The 22,590-nt window shown below is 34.8% G+C and overlaps 1 protein-coding gene across 3 annotated transcripts in view; it reads left to right on the top strand.

Annotated features, from left to right (window-relative positions):
- The window catches only part of LOC139517598 (helicase-like transcription factor), a 70,451-nt gene that overhangs the window by 17,853 nt on the left and 30,008 nt on the right, over window positions 1-22,590 (top strand). For all 3 annotated transcript variants that reach the window (XM_071308822.1, XM_071308825.1, XM_071308824.1), the window contains exons 4-8: window positions 10,952-11,118; window positions 13,562-13,763; window positions 15,006-15,080; window positions 17,071-17,236; window positions 18,385-18,533. In XM_071308822.1, the coding sequence (XP_071164923.1) occupies window positions 10,952-11,118; window positions 13,562-13,763; window positions 15,006-15,080; window positions 17,071-17,236; window positions 18,385-18,533 (759 nt within the window). The remainder of the gene's footprint in view (window positions 1-10,951; window positions 11,119-13,561; window positions 13,764-15,005; window positions 15,081-17,070; window positions 17,237-18,384; window positions 18,534-22,590) is intronic.

Raw genomic sequence — 22,590 nt, 5'->3', positions numbered from 1 at the left:
GTAAGGATGTCCACTTAGATAATTAAATATAGATAGCTCAAGTCCTTGTGAACTCTCATACAGGTTTTTGCTGTCATAGGTGGTGTAGTTTGGCCACAAAGTAACATTAAGTTTTTTCACCAACATAAATAGACCCAAACAAGTCTGTCATTTTCTGACTTAGATAAGTCTAAAATTGAAACTACATTTTTATAATAAATACATGTTTTGACTTATTTAAGTCAAAAACAAAAATCGACTTGTTTATGTCTGAGCTCTGACTGAATAGTAGAGGGGCATTATGTTTTCTGGTATGTTCATCCGTTCGTCTGTCTGTCTGTCTTTTCATTTGTCTGTCAGTTCATCCGTACGTTTGTTCGTCCTACTTCAGGTTAAAGTTTTTGGTCAAGGTAGTTTTTGATGAAGTTGAAGTCCAATTAACTTGAAAATTAATTATTTTTATGCTTCTGTGACAAAATGTTTGTCAGGCTTTCTTCTACAGTTTTAGAGGTACAACTTTAATATTTTGAAAGATGTTCATACGCATAATGAAGGGCGCATGGCAACAGGATTAAGCTTCTTTTTTTTTCTTTTTCTTTTTAGCTCACCTGGCCCAAAGGGCCAAGTGAGCTTTTCCCATCACTTTGCGTCCGGCGTCCGGCGTCGTTAACTTTTACAAAACTCTTCTCCTCCGAAGCTACTGAGCAAAATTAAACCAAACTTGGCCACAATCATCATTGGGGTATCTAGTTTAAAAAATGTGTCCAGCGACCCGTCCAACCAACCAAGATGGCCGCCATGGCTAAAAATAGAACATAGGGGTAAAATGCAGTTTTTGGCTTATAACTCAAAAACCAAAGCATTTAGAAGAAATCTGACAAAAAAGGTAAAATGTTAATCAGGTCAAGATCTATCTGCCCTGAAATTTTCAGATGAATCGGACAACCCGTTGTTGGGTTGTTGCCCCTAAATTGGTAATTTTAAGGAAATTTTACTGTTTTTGGTTATTATCTTGAATATTATTATAGATAGAGATAAACTGTAAACAGCAATAATGTTCAGCAAAGTACGATTTACAAATAATTCAACATGACCGAAATGGTCAGATGACCCCTTTAGGAGTAATAGCCCTTTATAGTCAATTTTTAACCATTTTTCGTAAATCTTAGTAATCTTTTACAAAAATCTTCTCCTCTGAAACTGCTGGGCCAAATATATCCATACTTGGCCACAATCATTTTTGGGGTATCTTGTTTAAAAAATGTGTCCGGTGACCCAGCCATCCAACCAAGATGGCCGCCACGGCTAAAAATAGAACATAGGGGTAAAATGCAGTTTTTGGCTTATAACTCAAAAAGCAAAGCATTTAGAGCAAATCTGTCATGGGGTAAAATTGTTCATCAGGTCAATTTCTATCTACCTTGTAATTTTCAGATGAATCGGACAACCTGTTGTTGGGTTGCTGCCCCTAAATGGGTAATTTTAAGGACATTTTACTGTTTTTGGTTATTATCTTGAACATTATTATAGATAAAGATAAACTGTAAACAACAATAATGTTCAACAAAGTAATATTTACAAATAAGTCAACATGAATGAAATAGTCAATTGACCCCCTAAGGAGTTATTGCCCTTTATAGTCAATTTTTAACAATTTTCATAAAATTTGTTTATTTTCACTAACATTTTCCACTGAAACTACTGGGCCAAGTTTATTTTAGATAGAGATAATTGTAAGCAGCAAGAATGTTTAGTAAAGTAAGATCTACAAACACATCACCATCACCATAACACAATTTTGTCATGAATCCATCTTTTGCTATGTTTAATATTCACAGACACCAAGGTGAGCGACACAGGCTCTTTAGAGCCTCTAGTTTTTTATTCCATTATAAACTACAGAACATTCTGATTCCAGTGATATATAGTTTTATATAAGTATCTTTATTAATCAGTCCACCACTAAGGGTCACTTATACATGGTCTCTCAAAATATGACGTCATAGAAAAAAACTGTTGATTGCACCCTTAAGGGACAAATATAAAATATAGTGATGTTTTAGCATAGAAATGTGTTAGCGAATGGAGTAAAATAATTCTGAAAAATATTGTACGGCATGTATACATTAATTTTAAAGCATCAGTTTGGTATATTTAATGCAAATATTACAGATTTGTACATAGCAACCAGATATAAGAAAACCAGACTCTGTGCGAATATTGAAGTTTTTTAATTTTTTGCGACGTCATGATATTTTCATTCAATCTCTCATATATTTGGAACCAAAAGTTGCATATGAAAAGTGTAGATTTTTTCTACTTTGATCTTTACTCCTGATCAGTGTAACATAAATTTTCATTCATTATAGTATATATTTGGTACTTTTTATAGTCAAAAAGGTACACATGCCATTCCTAAGAAAAACTCAGCTATAACTTAGTTCATATAGTACTAGGGACAAAATCTATTTAAAGTAACTTTATTCATGCCTATTTCATAGTTTTTATTCTATTTATTCAAAAGAAACCTTATTTTATGATTTATTTTCTTTGTAAAACTGATGAAAATGTGATACAGAAAATGTTTGGAATTTGCCAGTTAAACTGTTTGCCACTGGGCAATATGCCACTACTGCGCGACATAAAAAAAGAGCTGTAGTTTCACTATTCGTGGTCACAATCCTTAAAGTAAGACATCATTTTAATCGGTATAGTGTACAGATTCAGAAAAGCTGAGAATTTTTTATATATCACATACAAGGTTTTGCTTAAGGGTGCTATAAACAGTTTCGTATAAAAAACTAGGGGTTATTCCCCAACTAAAAATAGACATGGAGGGAAGTCCCTTTTTATCAACATAATTTGTGAAAAAGTATCATGTTTTTTGTATTTGGTTGTAAAGATATGTTAATTAACTTCAACTAAAGCAGGTTGAATGATTAAAATAATTTAAAAAATTAGATTAAATATACATGTTTTGAGGGGAAACAACCCTGTAAACAGTCTTTTTTTGGCAGTGAAAATTGAAAACATATGTGCAGCCACTGTAGCTCTTTTCGGAGCAGGCGAACGTACCCTGAAGCATGAATTTTTTGAGAGACCAGGTAAAAATCTATGAAATTCATACAACTTTGATTATGAAAAATGTGCAGGTGTCATGTCTTCAGGGGTGTGCACATGACCTGATTTCAGGTTTTTATGCAGTTAAGCTGCATTATGCGAGCACCCTAGATTTGTGTTCTACCCAATAAATGCTGAAATACTTGCCATTGTTATTATCTAGCTCGCTACTATGTTATATATAACTAATTGAACACTTTTTTAATACTTTTTATTCTGGATTACAAAAAATATGACCAGAAAAACCTTAAATGATCGTCGATTTATCCAAAAGTTTTAAAGTTACACATAGGAAGTAGTGCTTATTAAGAATCCTTGTGTAGTTCATTATGACTTGTGCTTTTAGCTAAGGTGTCAAAGAACAATTGTATGAAATATTTAATCGCCGAAAATCTCTTAAGACAAGTTGTTTAGATTTCCCAAATGACAAAAGTCGTAGGAATATTGTTTGTCATCAATACGTAGTACAACTACGTCAGTAATCTATTATATAATAAGTTCAACTGTTCATGCTGTTGGCGGCAATTTCAAATTAAAGAAAAAGAAATTTTCGTAGCTTTTCAATTTGGAGGCAGGGTGCAAATTAGCGGTGGTCCGAGGTCCGCGACCTTCCACTTTTGCAAGCGGAATTTCGAATGGATAGTTGGTTTCTAACTACGCCCGACGTAGTCACCTTCCAATCGAAAGAAAATAAGAAATTACTTGGCAAACCTTTTCACCATGTTCACCAAAGTCTCCAATTAAACGAGCTAAAAACTTATTTTTATCATTATTAGTCACGACAGCCTTGTTCATTTTGTTCATCCGCTAGCTTTATACAAACTTGGAAACGGTCGAGATCCACACCCCTTAACCATATATATTCATGTTTGTGACAATATGAAAAATCAAATGAAATATAGGAAGAGTTGCTGGGGGTCACCCCACCCCTCCTGTTTAAGAATTTAAAAATGGTCGAGATCCCCACTCCTAAACCATATATATTCATGTATTGGACAATATATCAAATCAGATGAAATATAGGGGAGTCCCTTGGGTCACCCCACCCCCTTCTGTTTGAGAATTTGAAACCCACCCCTTAACCATATATATTCATGTATGGGACAATATAACAATTCAAATGAAAGATAGGGGGAGTCCCTTGGGTCACCCCACCCCCTTCTGTTTGAGAATTTGAAACCCACCCCTTAACCATATATATTCATGTATGGGACAATATAACAATTCAAATGAAAGATAGGGGGAGTCCCTGGGGTCACCCTACCCCCAGTGGCGGATCCATAAATTTTCATAAGTGGGGCCCACTGACCGACCTAAGTGGGGCCCGCTCCAGTCACGCTTCAGTGATTCCCTATATAAGCAACCAATTTTTTCCCCAAAAGGGGGGGTTGGGGGGCTGCCCCCCTAAATCCTCTGCCTACCCCTACCTGTTTGAGAACTTGAAAACCGTTGAGATCCCCACCCCTAAATTATATATATTCATATGTATGGGACAAAATAACAAATCATTTACATTTACTATGGGCAGGTCAGTCAGACCTCACCTTTGATCCCTGTTGTAGTGAACATTTGTCAGATTCGTGTCTCATAACTTTTGTCACGGCTATAGAACACAAACTCAGTTTTCTTTCCAGGGAAACCAGTCCATTCATACTATTACATGTTCATACTAAGTCAAATTGAACTTCTAGCAGTCCATCAAGGTTAACTACCAAGTAGAACAACTGCAATCATTGGGAACTTGTAACACTGCAGACTCACCATAAAAAAATATACATTGATATATGCATTGCTTTTGAAACCTTGATAACATATAAATTATTTGCCTTAATAGATAAATCATTAGATAAACATGAATGTACTATATATGAATTAGTCCGAGATTACTCTGACGTCCAACGGCTGTTTTGCCAGACAAGCTGGGGCCGTGGGACGTCAGAGCTCGTCCCATATCAAAAAGTGGATATTTGCCCACCCAAAATAGATGCGCTGCTTCGTCGCTATTGATGCCGACTGACGGCCTTGGAATTATATAAATCAGGCATCAATCTATTCATTTTTCATTTATCTCTTCATTTATGTAAGTTTCACCTACCTGTGAACCTTTATTTTTCCATATTTTAACAGTTTTCACAGTGACCCATCGATTTCGGCTTTTGATATGGGACGAGCTCTGTCGTCCCACAGCCCCAGCTTGTCTGGCAAAACAGCCGTTGGACGTCAGAGTAATCTCAGACTATATATGAATGTTTAATGTTGAGGCAACATTGCCACAGTTTTCATAATTACGGTTGCTTTGGTTTTTGGTTAACTGCCTTCAGCGCTTACAGCGCTTTGATTTAAGCTTAAATTAGGCAATGTTTTTCCCAGTTTCTCTGGATAAAACTTTTTTATACTATTAAAAGTACACTTTTTTTTTATTCCATTATAAACTACAGAACATTCTGATTCCAGTGATATCTAGTTTTATATATAAGTATCTTTATTAATCAGTCCACCACTAAGGGTCACTTATACATGGTCCCTCAAAATATGATGTCATAGAAAAAAACTGTTGATTGCACCCATTGGGGTATCTAGTTTTAAAAATGTGTCCGGTAACTCTCCCAACCAACCAAGATGGCCACCATGGCTAAAAATAGAACATAGGGGTAAAATGCAGTTTTTGGCTTATAACTCAAAAACCAAAGCATTTAGAGCAAATCTGACAAAGGGTAAAATTGTTTATCAGGTCAAGATCTATCAGCCCTGAAATTTTCAGATGAATCAGACAACCTGTTGTTAGGTTGCTGCCCCTGAATTGGTAGTTTTAAGGAAATTTTGCTGTTTTTGGTTATTACCTTGAATACTATAATAGATTGAGATAAACTGTAAACAGCAATAATGTTCAGCAAAGTAAGACCTAAAAATAAGTCAACACGACCAGACTGGTCAATTGACCCCTATGGAGTTATTGCCCTTCATAGTCAATTTTTAACAATTTTCATAAAATTTGTAGATTTTCACAAACATTTTCCACTGAAACTACTGAGCCAAGTTCATTATAGATAGAGATAATTGTAAGCAGCAAAAATGTTAAGTAAAGTAAAATCTAAAAACACATCACCATTACCAAAACACAATTTTGTCATGAATCCATCTGTGTCCTTTGTTGACCAAGGTGAGCCACACAGGCTCTTTACAGCCTCTAGTTCGTAAATCTTAGTAATCCTTTACACAAATCTTCTCCTCTGAAACTACTGGGCCAAATTAATCCAAACTTAGCCACAATCATCTTTGGGGTATCAAGTTTAAAAATGTGTGGCGTGACCCTGCCATCCAACCAAGATAGCCGCCATGGCTAAAAATAGAACATAGGGGTAAAATGCAGTTTTTGGCTTATAACTCAAAAACCAAAGCATTAAGAGGAAATTTGACATGGGGTAAAATTGTTTATCAGGTCAAGATCTATCAGCCCTGTAATTTTCAAATGAATCGGACAACCTGTTGTTGGATTGCTGCACCTGAATTGGTAATTTTAAAGAAATTTTGCTGTTTTTGGTAATTATCTTGAATATTATTATAGATAGAGATAAACTGTAAGCAGCAATAATGTTCAGCAAAGTAAGATTTACAAATAAGTCAACATGACCGAAATGGTCAATTGACCCCCTAAGGAGTTATTGTCCTTTATAGTCAATTTTTTACAATTTTCATAAAATTTGTAAATTTTTACTAACATGTTCAACTGAAACTACTGGGCCAAGTTCATTATAGATAGAGATAATTGTAAGCAGCAAGAATGTTCAGTAAAGTACAAATGTAAGATGTACAAACACATCACCATCACCAAAACACAATTTTATCATGAATCCATCTGCTTCTTTTGTTTAATATTAAGGTGAGCGACACAGGCTCTTTAGAGCCTCTAGTTTGTAAATCTTAGTAATCTTTTACAAAAACCTTCTCCTCTGAAACAACTGGGCCACATTAATCCAAACTTGGCCACAATCATCATTGGGGTATCTAGTTTAAAAAAATGTGTCCGGTAACTTGGCCAACCAACCAAGATGGCCGCCATGGCTAAAAATAGAACATAGGGGTAAAATACAGTTTTTGGCTTATAACTCAAAAACAAAAGCATTTAGAGCAAATCTGACAGGGGTAAAACTGTTAATCAGGGTCAAGATATATCTGCCCTGAAATTTTCAGACGAATCGGACAACCCGTTGTTGGGTTGCTGCGCCTGAATTGGTTATTTTAAGGAAATTTTGCCGTTTTTAGCTCACCTGGCCCGCAGGGTCAAGTGAGCTTTTCTCACCACTTGGCGTCCGTCGTCATCGTCGTCCAGCGTCGTCCGTTGTCGTCGTCGTTAACAATTTACATTTTGAACTTCTTCTAGAGAACCACTGAATGGAATGGAACCAAACATGGCATGAATGTTCCTTATGAGGTGCTGACCAAGTTTTGTTTCTTTGTAGCCGATCCATCATCCAAGATGGCCGCCAGCGGGGGACTTAGTTTAACATAGGATGCTATGGGAAATGCATACAAATGACTTCTTTTAGAGAACCATTGAATGGAATGAAACCAAACATGGCATGAATGTTCCTTATGAGGTGCTGACCAAGTGTTGTTACTTTGTTGCCGATCCATCATCCAAGATGGCCGCCAGCCGGGGACTTAGTTAACATAGGACCCTATGGGAAATGCATACAAATGACTTCTTTTAGAGAACCACTGAATGGAATAAAACCAAACATAGCATGAATTATTTTTATGGGGTGCTGACCAAGTGTTGTTACTTTGTAGCCGATCCATCATCCAAGATGGCCGCCAGCGGGGGACTTAGTTTAACATAGGACCCTATGGGAAATGCATACAAATGACTTCTTCTAGAGAACCACTAAATGGAATGAAACCAAACATAGCATGAATGTTTCTTATGGAGTGCTGACCAAGTGTTGTTACTTTGTAGCCGATCCATTATCCAAGATGGCCACCAGCGGGGACTTAGTTTAACATAGGACCCTATTGGAAATGCATACAAATGACTTCTTCTAGTGAACCACTGAATGGAATGAAACCAAACATGGCATGAATGTTCCTTATGTGGTGCTGACCAAGTGTTGTTATTTTGTAGCCGATCCATCTTCAAAGATGGCCGCCAGCAGGGGACTTAGTTTAACATAGGACCCTATGGGAAATGCATACAAATGACTTCTTTTAGAGAACCACTGAATGGAATAAAACCAAACATAGCATGAATGTTCCTTATGGGGTGCTGACCAAGTGTTGTTACTTTGTAGCCGATCCATCATCCAAGATGGCCGCCAGCAGGGGACTTAGTTTAACATAGGACCCTATGGGAAATGCATACAAATGACTTCTTTTAGAGAACCACTGAATGGAATGAAACCAAACATGGCATGAATGTTCCTTATGAGGTGCTGACCAAGTGTTGTTACTTTGTAGCCGATCCATCATCCAAGATGGCCGCCAGCCGGGGACTTAGTTTAACATAGGACCCTATGGGAAATGCATACAAATGACTTCTTTTAGAGAACCACTGAATGGAATGAAACCAAACATGGCATGAATGTTCCTTATGAGGTGCTGACCAAGTGTTGTTTCTTTGTAGCCGATCCATCATCCAAGATGGCCGCCAGCCGGGGACTTAGTTTAACATAGGACCCTATTGGAAATGCATACAAATGACTTCTTTTAGAGAACCACTGAATGGTATAAAACCAAACATAGCATGAATGTTCCTTATGGGATGCTGACCAAGTGTTGTTACTTTGTAGCCGATCCATCATCCAAGATGGCCGCCAGCGGGGGACTTAGTTTAACATAGGACCCTATGGGAAATGCATACAAATGACTTCTTCTAGAGAACCACTCAATGGAATGAAACCAAACATAGCATGAATGTTCCTTATGGAGTGCTGACCAAGTGTTGTTACTTTGTAGCTGATCCATTATCCAAGAAGGCCGCCAGCGGGGGACTTAGTTTAAGATAGGACCCTATTGGAAATGCATACAAATCACTTTTTCTAGTGAACCACTGAATGGAATGAAACCAAACATGGCATGAAAGTTCCTTATGTGGTGCTGACCAAGTGTTGTTACTTTGTAGCTGATCCATCATCCAAGATGGCCGCCAGCGTGGGACTTAGTTTAACATAGGACCCTATGGGAAATGCATACAAATGACTTCTTTTAGAGAACCACTGAATGGAATGAAATCAAACATGGCATGAATGTTCCTAATGTGGTGCTGACCAAGTGTTGTTACTTTGTAGCCGATCCATTATCCAAGATTGCCGCCAGCGGGGGACTTAGTTTAACATAGGACTCTATGGGAAATGCATACAAATGACTTCTTTTAGAGAACCACTGAATGGAATAAAACCAAACATAGCATGAATGTTCCTTATGAGGTGCTGACCAAGTGTTGTTACTTTGTAGCCGATCCATCATCCAAGATGGCCGCCAGCAGGGGACTTAGTTTAACATAGGACCCTAGATGGGAAATGCATACAAATGACTTCTTTTAGAGAACCACTGAATGGAATAAAACCAAACATGGCATGAATGTTCCTTATGAGGAGCTGACCAAGTGTTGTTACTTTGTAGCCGATCCGTCATCCAAGATGGCCGCCAGTGGGGGACTTTTGAATGAAATTAAACATGTTCCTTTCCTTATAAATGAGGTTGTGTTGTCACTTTTAGCCAAATTTTATATTTTTTTATATGATTTCAAAAACCCAAGTAGAATCAGGTGAGCGATACAGGCTCTCGAGAGCCTCTAGTTGGTTATTATCTTGAATATTATTAATATAGATAAAGATAAACTGTATACAGCAATAATGTTCAGCAAAGTAAGATATACAAATGAGTCAACATGATCGAAATGGTCAATTGACCCCTTAAGGAGTTATTGTCCTTTATAGTCAAATTTTTATTAACATTTTCCACTGAAACTACTGGGCCAAGTTCATAATAGATAGAGATAATTGTAAGCAGCAAGACTGTTAAGTAAAGTTAGATGTACAAACAAATCACCATCACCAAAACACAATTTTGTCACGAATCCATCTGTGTCCTTTGTTTAATATTCACATAGATGAAGGTGAGCGACACAGGCTCTTTAGAGTCTCTAGTTTTTAAATATTTGGAAAATGACATGTCATTGGGGTTTTTTGGTACTAGTTGCATAAATAGATTATGTCCAGCTATCTTGAATTCTTCCCCATCAGTTTTGGATGTACAGCTTTAATATTTTGTAGGAAAATCATACACATAATGGAGGTGTGCATGTCCACAGCATTTTGATTTCTTTTAAATATTCTGAAAACCACAGGTATTTGGACTTGGTCATCTTTTTGGTACAAGCTGCATAAGGAGATCATGGTTTGTACGGCTACTTCCTCCTACAGTTTTGGCAATACTGTTATTAATACAGCTCTAATATTTTATAGAATGTTCAAACACATAATGGAGGTGTGCATTGCCACAGGATTTTGATTTTTTTTTTGGAGGGGGGGGCATGTCCATATCTACATATAGATTATTGATGCCCTACAGAGGGTGATGACTTGCTTTAGGTGGACTTTTCTCTTGATAATTCAAACTGACATAGATCTTTCATTATTTAAAGCAAATTTAATCCTGGGGTATTGTGAGTTGCTCACTAAGGTTCTTTACAAGTGAAATTGTGACATTAATGTTTATCATGATTATTGACTCAGTCATTGTATAACTTTATATTGTTTTGGCTTTTTAAATGAAAAAGATCTATTCTCTTATGCTATAAATGAAATATGGGACTGCAATAAAATTTAGAATTTTGAGTATTATGTTTTCATAGGTAAATAACAACGAGATGGTGGCTTTGGAGAGAGAGCAACAAAATAAGTATGACCGTAATGCCATAAAAGTAACCAACGTTGACAGTATACAAGTTGGCCATATCAAAAGAGAACTGGCTAAACCACTGGCAGATATTATTGATAGGAATCTGGCAAGACCTGAAGGGTATGGAGTTAAGCTGAATTAATATATGTGCAAATGACCCTAAGGGCACTAGTGGGAGTGCGAGTTATTGCCTTAACATCTCCTCTGTTGACAAACTTTTACACAAATCTTATCCTTAAAAACTACTAGCCAAAACTTTGTCACAATTATTCTAGTGTATCAAATGTATATGCAAGAAATTGCCTTGTATCTTTAAAGCTCTTATAGATTAGAGAGGATCTGTTTTGTACAAAATTTTTAGGTCTTTTCTTGCTAAATTAAACGTAACAAGGACAACTTCTTTCAATAGTTATTGCCATTGCATGACTATTTTTAGCTCACAGGGACCAAAGGGCTAAGTGAAATTTTCTCATCACTTGGTGTCCTTTGTCGTCCATTAACTTTTATAAAATAATTATCAGAAACTACTAGGCCAAACTTGACCAAACTTGGCCACAATCATCCTCAGGGTATCTAGTTAAAAAAATGTGCCAGTGGCTCAAAATAGAACTCAGAGCTAAATGTTATTTTGAAAACTGCAAGAAATTGAGAAAAATGACAAGTGCAAGAATTTTCATATTATTTACCTATTGTCCTTCAGTCTGTGCAAAACTCTTTTGGTTTGTGTCTGACATTAGGTCAGACAGTGTAATCATACGTTTTTTGATTGAGTTAAGTCTGCCAATTGATATTTTATCGTATGTTTTTATATGTTGTGATGTTATGCTATTGTTTCAGAAAAAGGGAGAAGGTTTGGGCCCATTAAAACGTTTAATCCCGCTGCAAATGTTTGCACCTGTCCTAAGTCAGGAATCTGATGTACAGTAGTTGTCGTTTGTTTATGTAATATATACGTGTTTCTCGTTTCTCGTTTTGTTTATATAGATTAGACCGTTGGTTTTTCCCGTTTGAATGGTTTTACACTAGTAATTTTGGGGCCCTTTATAGCTTGTTGTTCGGTGTGAGCCAAGGCTCCGTGTTGAAGGCCGTACTTTAACCTATAATGGTTTAATTTTTAAATTGTTATTTGGATGGAGAGTTGTCTCATTGGCACTCACACCACATCTTCCTATATCTAGTGTTGTAGGTTTTGTCTGTCCGAGAAAAAAAAATCAATTAATAAAGCTTATTGTAATGTGTATGTTTTGAATGTACTCTGTCAAATTCTAATGATATAAATGGTAAAAATTGTCTTTTATTCATGTTACATTTCAAGGGCTTACTATGGATACCCCCATGAACATACTTCTGATAGAGACATGACAAATTTAGATTTAATTTTAGTTAACTGACAAAAAAAACCAACTGAATCTCGAAGACAGACATTACTAATTGCAAAGTAATTTTGAGCCAAAGGTTCAGGCAAGAACATTTTATGGGGTGTGTGTATTTTATAATATTGTCACGATTAGTATAAAATGACAATATTAAATCCCACAAACCTGCCCCCCCCTAAAAAAAAAACCCCAAAAAAACCTAAATGTATGTAAAAGTAAGTATGTACAATTATTTGCAGTTTCACTCCTTCCCTAAGATAGTGTGCATGATTTAAATTTTAATAACACTCCCATTTCAGTCGTGTATGAGATAGGAATTCTTAGCTGGCTAAAAACAACCAGAAATAGTTATTAATCTAGGGATTTCCTGTATTTTCTATTTTCCCACCAAAAAGCACATGACTTGGACTGTCTTCCAACAAATGTAAACACACAAAATTTGCATGTGAGGATGATTTGTTTGCAGGATTACTGATTTTATTTATTTGATTTGGATATAGAAATTCAATTTATGGTACAGTCAAGAATGTGCATTTATAAAATAGTTTGCATACATTTTATTTTAAATTTTCAACTTGAAGGAACTTGGTCATACAATGTTTGACTTGTCCAACCTTGAACTTTTGGTACTAAGTAAATAAATAGAAATGGGTATACCCCGATGATTTGCATGTTGTTACTTAAGATGGGAGTATACAAAATCGTCTGAAGCAATTGGATTTAAGTAAAACAGGGATATGTCACTTTGTTGATATGAAAAATTTTGGTTTAAACAATTTTTTTTTACCAATTCAGGCGATTCAGACTTAGAGATGGGGAAACACCGGACATACGGATGGGAATTGACATATGATTTGGCAGACCTGTGTCTATATCATCGGTCAGGACCGATGGCGTTTGGCGTAGACTGGTCCTTTATGACAATTGTTGCTTATTATATTCAAAACTATAAAAGATCTAGATGGCTTAAAAGGCTGTGTATACAAGTCGAAAGTTACTCAGAGTGCAGACAAACCTGTGTATCTGGAAAAGTTTAAAGCATACATGCCCTAGATCAATAAATAAATTAACTGGATTTGCATTTTCCTATTTCTAAATGAACTTTAATATAATATGAGTTACAAAATATTGCAAAAGGTGAAAAGGAGAGAATGTAATTATTCTAAGATGTCTGTCAACTTTTTCAGGGTTGTCCCTTTTGGAGCAACAAATGCATATTCAATGCCAATAGATATATCGTTATGGGGGAGACAAGAGAACCAGGAAACGGTGATGAACAAGTTAAGATTACATGGCTTTACAGGCTATACTCCTACATACCAGGAATCAATACCATCTTCCAGTATGGGATATCTTACTCCTAAAAGGACTTTCTTGTCACCTGCTGAGGTAAGCATTTAATTTCATGGGTGAAATTAAATTTATTAAAAAAAAAGTATGCATGAGCCAAAAACTTCTGAAAGGGAATAACTACTTTAGAGAGAAATTATTTTCCATAGTTTTTATATATCCCTTTTTCTCTTGGTTTGTTTTCGATTATTTTAACACTAATTCAGATTCTGATTTGATCTGGATTTTGGATGCATTTTATTACACCACTGTGTAACTCAGAAACAAAAGTTTAATACAGTGTTATTAATATAATGAAGTAAATTTAGGATTTGTGTGATTGTTATTGGTTGTAAGATGAAAGAATGCTGTAGAATGGTAGTATAGGGACTGTCTTCTGATAATATGTCAAACTTGTTGAAAATAGTATTGGAGTTTAATAAATATAAAGATTTTAAAAAATGTGATAGTTAAGCCTTATAGGGGGTGATATAAATACTATGCAATCAATATAATAACTTATAGTAATAAATCCTCTGTCTGGAATGGGATGACAATATTTTATGGAGGTAATGATACTTAGAAATTCCCAGAGTTCGCGAAAATGGTCGGTCCTATCGGTCAAAATGAGGCTTGGACCAGTACTCTGAAAGCTAGTGCCGGTCCCGATGACTGATGTCAAAACCGTTGTTGCAGTGCCTTTTTTTTATCGGTAATTAGTTGTACCGCAACTAATTCCAATATGTGTTAACATCGGTCTTCAGATGTACCTGCTGTTAATTTCCGGTACTGGTTTCCTGTTATAAACAAACTGAAACCTTTGGAAACCAAAGTGCCGATCTACACTTGGCCTGCTAAATTTGTTCATGGCAAACAATCAGCGATTGAAATGTTAGAATAAGATAACAAATACTGAGAAAATGATTCAGATGATGAAATGGATAGAGAAAATGACTTTAATTAAGAACAATCAGAAGATCAGAACTGGTCCTTCTTTATTAATTTGTCCGTGGCTGTGAAAAATAAAACTAATAATAATAAAGTTACTTTTGGATAAAATATGTTATTATTTTTATTTTAGGATCAAATTGACAGATTTTTTGTAGGACTGACAAATAATCTTGCTTTGTCGGTCCCATGACCGACGGGTCAAACAAAGTTTTCGCAAACTCTGAATTCCCAAGAATGACTGTTCAGTTGATAAAGATTTCCAATTTGAAGTAAAATGTCATTTCCCAAAATTCCGGGAAAAGTCAATGTTTATTTATTATTTTATTTAAGACAACTTTTGTATTGTTTTAGGTGAAGAATGAATTGGACAGATTGTTTGAAAATCTATCTGAAGGTGACAAAACTAGTACTTCTGATCCAGCAAAGGTATCTTTTTCTTAGATTCAAATTATTTTTAGTAATCCAAGGCCACACCAATTGATTCTTTGTTCGACAGACCCGCCTGCACCTATTTTTTTCAAAACATAATTTTTTTATTTTTTTTATATTCCCGCATCTGGAAATGTAATCATGTCCATTTCCCGCACCGTTTTTTTTTGTAAATATTATAAAAAGATATCAACATTTGTTTTTAAAATCAGTCTAACCTGTATATAATGATTTTAAACATAAAAGCACAACACCACACTGTGTAAATATCTGTGAGAATATTTGTTTCAGCATGAAACCTATTTATCCAAAGTTGGAGTGCTCCGATATAAATTTATAACAGCGGAAATACCTGTAAAGAACAAAAAATTGGTTTCTTTCCCCCTTACTTATATTCCCTATCAAAAAATGTTTGTTGTTAGAATAAAGTACAAAGAACCTCTGAAGGATTTGCCTTCAACTGCAATTATATTGTATGCTGGCGAGACAAAACTATCTATAGCCGCTGCATGTTTATGCACCTGTCCTGATTGATTCAGGGGCCTGTCGTTCAGCAGTTAATCGTTTGTTGATGTTGTTCATTGGTATTTTCCCGTTTGGATATATAAATTAGATCGTTGGTTTTCCTGTTCGAATTGTGTACGCTAATAATTTTGGGGTCCTTTATAGCTTGCTGTTTGGTCTGTATCAAAGCCCTGTGTAAAAGGCCGTACTTTGAACTGTGTTTGTTATTATCAGGTTGAGAACAACCCTCCCTCAAACAAGGGGTTATTTTACTGATGTAGAAAAGAAAATAGAAATACCAAGGATGTGTATAGTTCTTCTATACAAAACCTTTGAAAACTTAGAATTTTGTACTCAAAAAGAGGAGAGTTACATCATATGTTAAACAACTTTTTCTAAAAGAGGGGTCCACTTATTTTGAATAAATATTTAAGTGTTAAAGTAAATGTGTTAATTTAACATGGTTAAAGTCCAGGAACATTGCAAAATTCTTGGACATGTTTTGACCATTTAATACCAGATAGATATATAGTTCTTTGAGAAAATATGAGCCCTTTTGTACAAACAAATATATTATAACTTATATTGATCCCTCATAAAACATGTAAAAGGGATATTTATAACATTAAGGGGTTGCCCCCAAACTGATTATGACTTGGATGGAGAATTGTCTCATTGTCAGTCACACATACATAGACCAGATTTAATTATTTCTTGGTGAACAGGAAAAAATACTTCAGAAATTAAAGAAATGTTAAAGTACAAGTGATAAATCAAGTTTTAATATTGTCAAAACCTACTATTATATGTTTACAAAAAAAAATTATAATCGCTCACCTTTACTTTTCAAGCTCGCCTCAAAAATTTGCAAATTAAATATTTTTTTATTAAAATTTTCAAATCGCTCGCTCGCCCCAAATTTTGGAGTCCAAAAATCCGTAGAACAAGAAATTAAATTGGTGTGGCCCAAGTGGTGTTTCTTTTTTTAACTTCATTCTTAAAGTGCATTCTTGACTTTGATGTCCTGAATAATTTATATAAAATTAATGAGATGAGACCACTATCCACCAAAGATCAAAGGACAAAGATGTGAACAACTATGACTTGTATATCATGACAAAGTTGTGAACAACTATCACTTGTATATCATGATTCATTTGCCAGGTTAAGTTTTACATATAACTTAAGTTAAGGGTAATATTTTGTGTTCAGTTCCAAGTGACCTAGATACCCTCATAATGTAAATTTTAGGCATGTGAAAGATATTGTAAACTGTTACAATTGATATCTCTGTTCAACCTTAGATGCATGTTGAGCCTAAACAGGTAGTATTATACTCTGTCATGGCTTAAGGTGTTGACATGAAAACTTAATTTACAACTGTTTAGCTTTGATTATGACTGACTTGCATATTTAGGTTTCTACAAATAACTGTATTTGTATATATATATATATAATGAATGTAAGTACTTTATATATTTAGGCAATAGGAACTACTATGTATACCCACCAAAAACAAGCACTATCATGGATGATAGAGAGAGAAAAGGGGTCACATCTTCCACCATTTTGGGAAGAGAAAAATGGGAGATATTATAATTCTGTTACAATATTCACAACAAATCAAAGACCAAATAGTGTCAGAGGAGGTAATTAATGTACTAAATTAAAAAGTTTGACAAACATGTATCACTTGTTTATGAGAAAACTAGAGATAAGAATGTGACTGTAACAGTTAAAGTTGATTGAAATTTCTTTTGAAGAAACAACTAATATTTATGTTTATCAAAATAGAAAACATTGGTCTGATTGCCAGTGAGACGAACTATCCATCAAAAGATACGGATGTCATTTTCTACAGGTCGCTGTAAGCCACAGTAAGGCCTTCACTAATGATCAAAACCCATATTGTATAGTAAACTATAAAAAAATCCACCAGGATAACAAAATGTGAAACAATTTAAATAACACACCAAAACAGTGCTGGATTTATGTATATAAACAGTGTAGTAGTCGGATTGAAATCATCATAACAATGTTTAAATTACTAAACAACTGGTTATTCGTTCTTATTTGGTGTTTAATATCGCTGCCTGTTTTTTTGTTTTAGCTAAATTAACAGTATTTTACTAAAAGGACAATGGTCTGATTTACTTTCAAAAGTTGTAGTCCTTTGTAATATCTATTAGTATTGATTTACAGCCTCACTCTCACAGCATTTGTTTGCGATTTACACACTCTTTTCTATATCTGGTTAATGACGAGCACAACTTTATCAATGTTTTTTTTTTTGCTTGTTTAACAATGGTGGTTATTCAAAACATTTCATCATTTACATGATTTTTACATTTTAATGATGAAAAATAAGGTTTTCCATGGAAAGACAGCAGACAATCACATACAATTTAGGTATTAATAAGTTGTGCAGACAAAGACGAGCAACTAGAAATTTTTCACACAATCTTTGTTTGATATTTATTTTGAGTTGAATTGAAAGTTGCAGTCCTGTTTTCAAACTGTCTAGTTCAAAATATACTAGATTTAAGGCTCAATAAAGTTGTATTGACGGTTTTAGTGAATTAATCTCATGTAATTTCTCACTGAATTTCTAAATGTAACAGTTTGAATTTGAAATGATTTTCAATCTGTAAATATCTCCAGAATTGCCCACACTATTCATTTGGATAAAACCCCAGAATTTTTAAGGTATTTGTAAATTACAGACATAAAAAATAGTATTTATTGATAATAATCAACATGATAAAGAAAGAAAATTAATGTATGATTATAATTTCAGGTATCCTAGCAGATGATATGGGTCTTGGGAAAACTCTAGAAATGATTGCTCTGATAGTGACAAACTTCAAAGATAACAAACCCATAGCAGTACCAGTTTCTGGTCATATCAGAAAATCCAAACATCTAAGTATTCTTAAAAAACAACAGGTACTTTATTCAAAGAATAGTCATGATAGTTGTCACATTTGCATCATTAAAAATTGAGACTTGGTTTTCTCTTTCCGGTGCAGCAGTTTTAAAGTTATTGTATCTTACGTGTTATATTTTCACCATTGTTAACTAAAATGTTATTGAGGTTGGTTATATTAAGAACTTTTCTGACAGTAACTGTCATCTTACCCTGATTTCATGTTCATTCTTCAATAATTTAATTTTGATTTCTTTGATTGGCTGACAGTGTTTTGTCTATCAGCTTATGTCATTATTTTGTCATGTGACCCTGACGTTGACAACATTTTTTTATGATTTACTCGGTCTTAAAATGAAATTTTGAAATAAATTATAAGGAATGACTAATATTTTTTTTTATGTTATTCTTCATAAACAGAAAAAATATTACAGTCATTCCTTAAATTCCAAAGGGAAGTTAAACTTTCAGAACAAGGTATGTTCCTGAGTAACAATATCATGAATATATGACATACTTGAATATTATTTCTTACATTAGTAAAGAGGTCATATTTTTCATCAGTATTTATGATTAACACTTTCAGTACGGAATTGGTTTTTTTTTTGGCGCGTTCGTATAGCCAGAGATTTATTAGGGATTAATTTGACATGTGCTCGTAAAAAAATCGTCTCAGAACTTCAAACGACAATAACCGCTAGTTGTGATCGATTTTTGTGAAACCATTTTAGGTTTAGTCGTACCCTACTTGTTTTGAGTTGTGGTGTGGTTAGAGCGATATTAAAAAGAAGCAATATTAACAGTTTTTTTTATAACTGAATGTTTACAAATACATGTCTGCGAAGGGGAGAGTTTCTTCTGACCGTTCCCTTTCCGAGCTATTAACTTACTTTCGATGTTTTTTTTTGTTACAAAGAATAAAATGAAATGTCTATGACAGCTCCATAACTGATTAGGAAGACGATAAATGACCGACAACATGAGAAGTACCAGCAATTGAAATCCGCCATTTGCAAAGCGTCGTTCATGTTGGCGGACGACAACTCTTTAATACATTGCCGTATCACTTTGAGGGTATAACAGAAATTCTTGTTACAGTTCTATGACAAATAAAAATTTGTATTTGTTCAGTGATTATACAAATAATCTCTGTATTTGTCAAAGTAAATTACCTTCCTTGAAAACATTCATTTCAAACTAAGTAACAGGCATGCAACCTAATAACAATTTAAGCAGATAAAAAAAGTACATTAAAAAAAATCGAAATCAAATAAATTATTAGATATTTGAAAATAACAACTACTAAAGGTATTGATATTATTTTGATTTCTTTTTTAAACTGCTATAAGGTTATATAACAAACAAAAAATATTAAAATTTTTGTTACTTGCCTCTTTTCAAGTCTTTAAAAAAAAAATCAGTGTTCATTTTACTACATTTTGTTGTCCTCCTGATCTCTCTATAACATTCCTTCTTTATTTTACAATGTCTCTTGATACTATCTTTTTAAATATATCCTTCATCAGTTATTCTTTAGTTTTGTTCATAGTTTATAAATAAATAAGTTCGCTAATTGAAACGGTAAAGTCAATAAATTCAAAATTGTCTGGAATTAACAACATAGCTATAACACTAACAGTAATTTTTAACAGAATGGAACACAGTGAAACACTCCGGTAGATAGAGGTGCTTTCCACAATCTAGACAGCCATATTTTGTTTGTCTATGTGTGTCTTGTTGATTTTTTTTCACTCTCATGTGACAGACATGGCACCAACTTTATTCCCAAAGGAACCTGGCAAGTGTCTCTGTGTAAGACGGTCATCAACCGGGACAAGTGATGGACAGCCTTTACGAACTGAACCACCTGCGTATCCACCTATCAGTCCTGCTGCTACTGCCTTAGAAAACTTCAAAAAGGTTGTTGGTCTCTTACCTGGTCGTAGTTGATGATGAGGAGAGAGCAGAAAAAGCCTTAAGGCATTGAATTTCGACATGTTTATCATTGTAAAGAAAAGCCTTTTAGGCCATTTCAGTGTTTTGTGTTGGAAAACATAATACTGGATATACTGGTCAGCCCTATCAACCCCTCCCATGTATTGTGTGTAGTCACAAATCATCTGTGGACATGGTATTGCTTGTCGTTGAAAAATACCATCTGCTTGTTGCACATTTCTCTGCACTGCACCAACTGAGAAATCATGTAAACTTGAAATTAAGTTTACATTTTTTTTGTCCTTCCATACAACAGCAGTCACTGCATCCTTCTGTCTAAACTGCATGTTCCCACGATTAGTTACACCTTCTGGGTTTTTCTTCATGATATCTATAGGAAGCTCTCTCCTATTTAGTCGTACAGTACCACATGCAGCAGTGTTATAATGTTCAAACAAGTCTGTAAATATGGAGGGAGAAGTGAAGTAATTGTCCATATAAATATAGTACCCTTGCCCTATAACATTTGCCTTTTCAATGCAATTTTTGACTACACGGTTTGCCAGACCATGAGCTGCACCATTTATCCTCCCAAGGAAACATATCCTGTATTAGCTTCCGCTATCGCCCACATTTTTATTCCCCATTTGGTAGGCTTGGCTGGCATATACTGCTTAAAAGACAGTCGTCCTTTGAATGGAACCATCACCTCATCAACGGATAATTGCCTTTTAGGGATGTACTGGTTAACCATAGAATCTGTGAACATATTCATTAACGATTTAATATTGTATAAAGCTGAATAATTGGGATACCCTGGCTGTGGGGCTTGCTTGCTGTTTGAAAAATGGATGTACCGCATAATTTGCATATAGCAATCCCTTTTCATGACTTTACTGAAGTACAGGGTCTCCAGCATAAAATCTGTGGTCCAGTAGGATTTTATATCTGGTTTTACATTGATACCCATCAAGAAACAAAAACCTAGAAATGCCTTCATTTCTTCAACATTTGGCGTAACCCATGGGGATTTATTTTCATCAGGATGATCACAAATTTGTTTATTAGCGTCTGTCTCCTGTATGATGTATTGCAAAATGGCATTGGTAAACAGCAATGAGAAAATCAACAGGCTCATTATCTGGATCTAAAACTGTGGTAGGACCAGTATTTCCACATGGTAATCCCCTCTCATAATAATTAAAATTTTCATGCCACCCATCAGCTTCAGCAGGACGGTCACCAGCCTCATCTACAAGGGGTTCATTTTCACTATCAACGACATCTAATTCACCTATCCCAATTTGTTCAAGCCTATGATTGTACTGCTGTGCAGCTGCATCAACTTCATTTTGTGAAAATCCTTCAAACTCTCCATCCGAAGATTCAGACATTTTTTTTTAATTTTTCACCCAGACAACAATACTACATTTTTCACTGCAATTTTACTATGGAACTGCCTTTTAGCCTAGAAAAATTTGATTGGCTGCACAAAAATATGGATTTCCTTAGTTGGGAGAACACCTGCAGGTCGTGTGAAATTTATTTGTCGGCAAAAATCGTTAATTCCGATCGTCAACAGAGCATAAATCAACAACATGCAAAATTGATGATACAGAAAGAGACGGCCATTACCGGCTTACCTTTTTTATTAAACACTTAACAGTCCTAAGTAAATATTCTTAATTTTTAAAACAGCAATACATAAATGGTTTAAATATTTTGTGTGTCAAGTAATGAACTTTCATTTTTTAAAGCGACCACGTTGACTGCACATGTCAACAGAGTTGAACAATGGAGGCATATTATTTTATCATGAACGCAAATCGACAGTACGAAGAAATTATATAACTATGACTTTTATTGTCAAAATTTATACATAATATTAAAATTTGAAACCTGTTAACACATTGTAGTAACTTACGCTTTACAGCTTTATGTAATCGATCTGATATTAAAACTGAAAGTAGGCCAGAGCATTTTTCGTTGTCCATGATGCATTCAGGCATCATAAGGCGGTACCAATGGGATGTCTTAAGGCATCATACGCCTTGAATGGGTTAACAGGTCATAAATATTTAGTATTTCGAAATGATGTGTTTGTTTTAAGTAAATGACCCTTTTCTCAAGTTTTTGGAAATT

The sequence above is a fragment of the Mytilus edulis genome, chromosome 3 (assembly GCF_963676685.1).
Source record: "Mytilus edulis chromosome 3, xbMytEdul2.2, whole genome shotgun sequence".
NCBI lineage: Eukaryota > Metazoa > Mollusca > Bivalvia > Mytilida > Mytilidae > Mytilus > Mytilus edulis.
The sequence above is the reverse complement of the archived record's forward strand: the minus strand, read 5'-3'. Positions and strand labels throughout refer to the sequence as shown.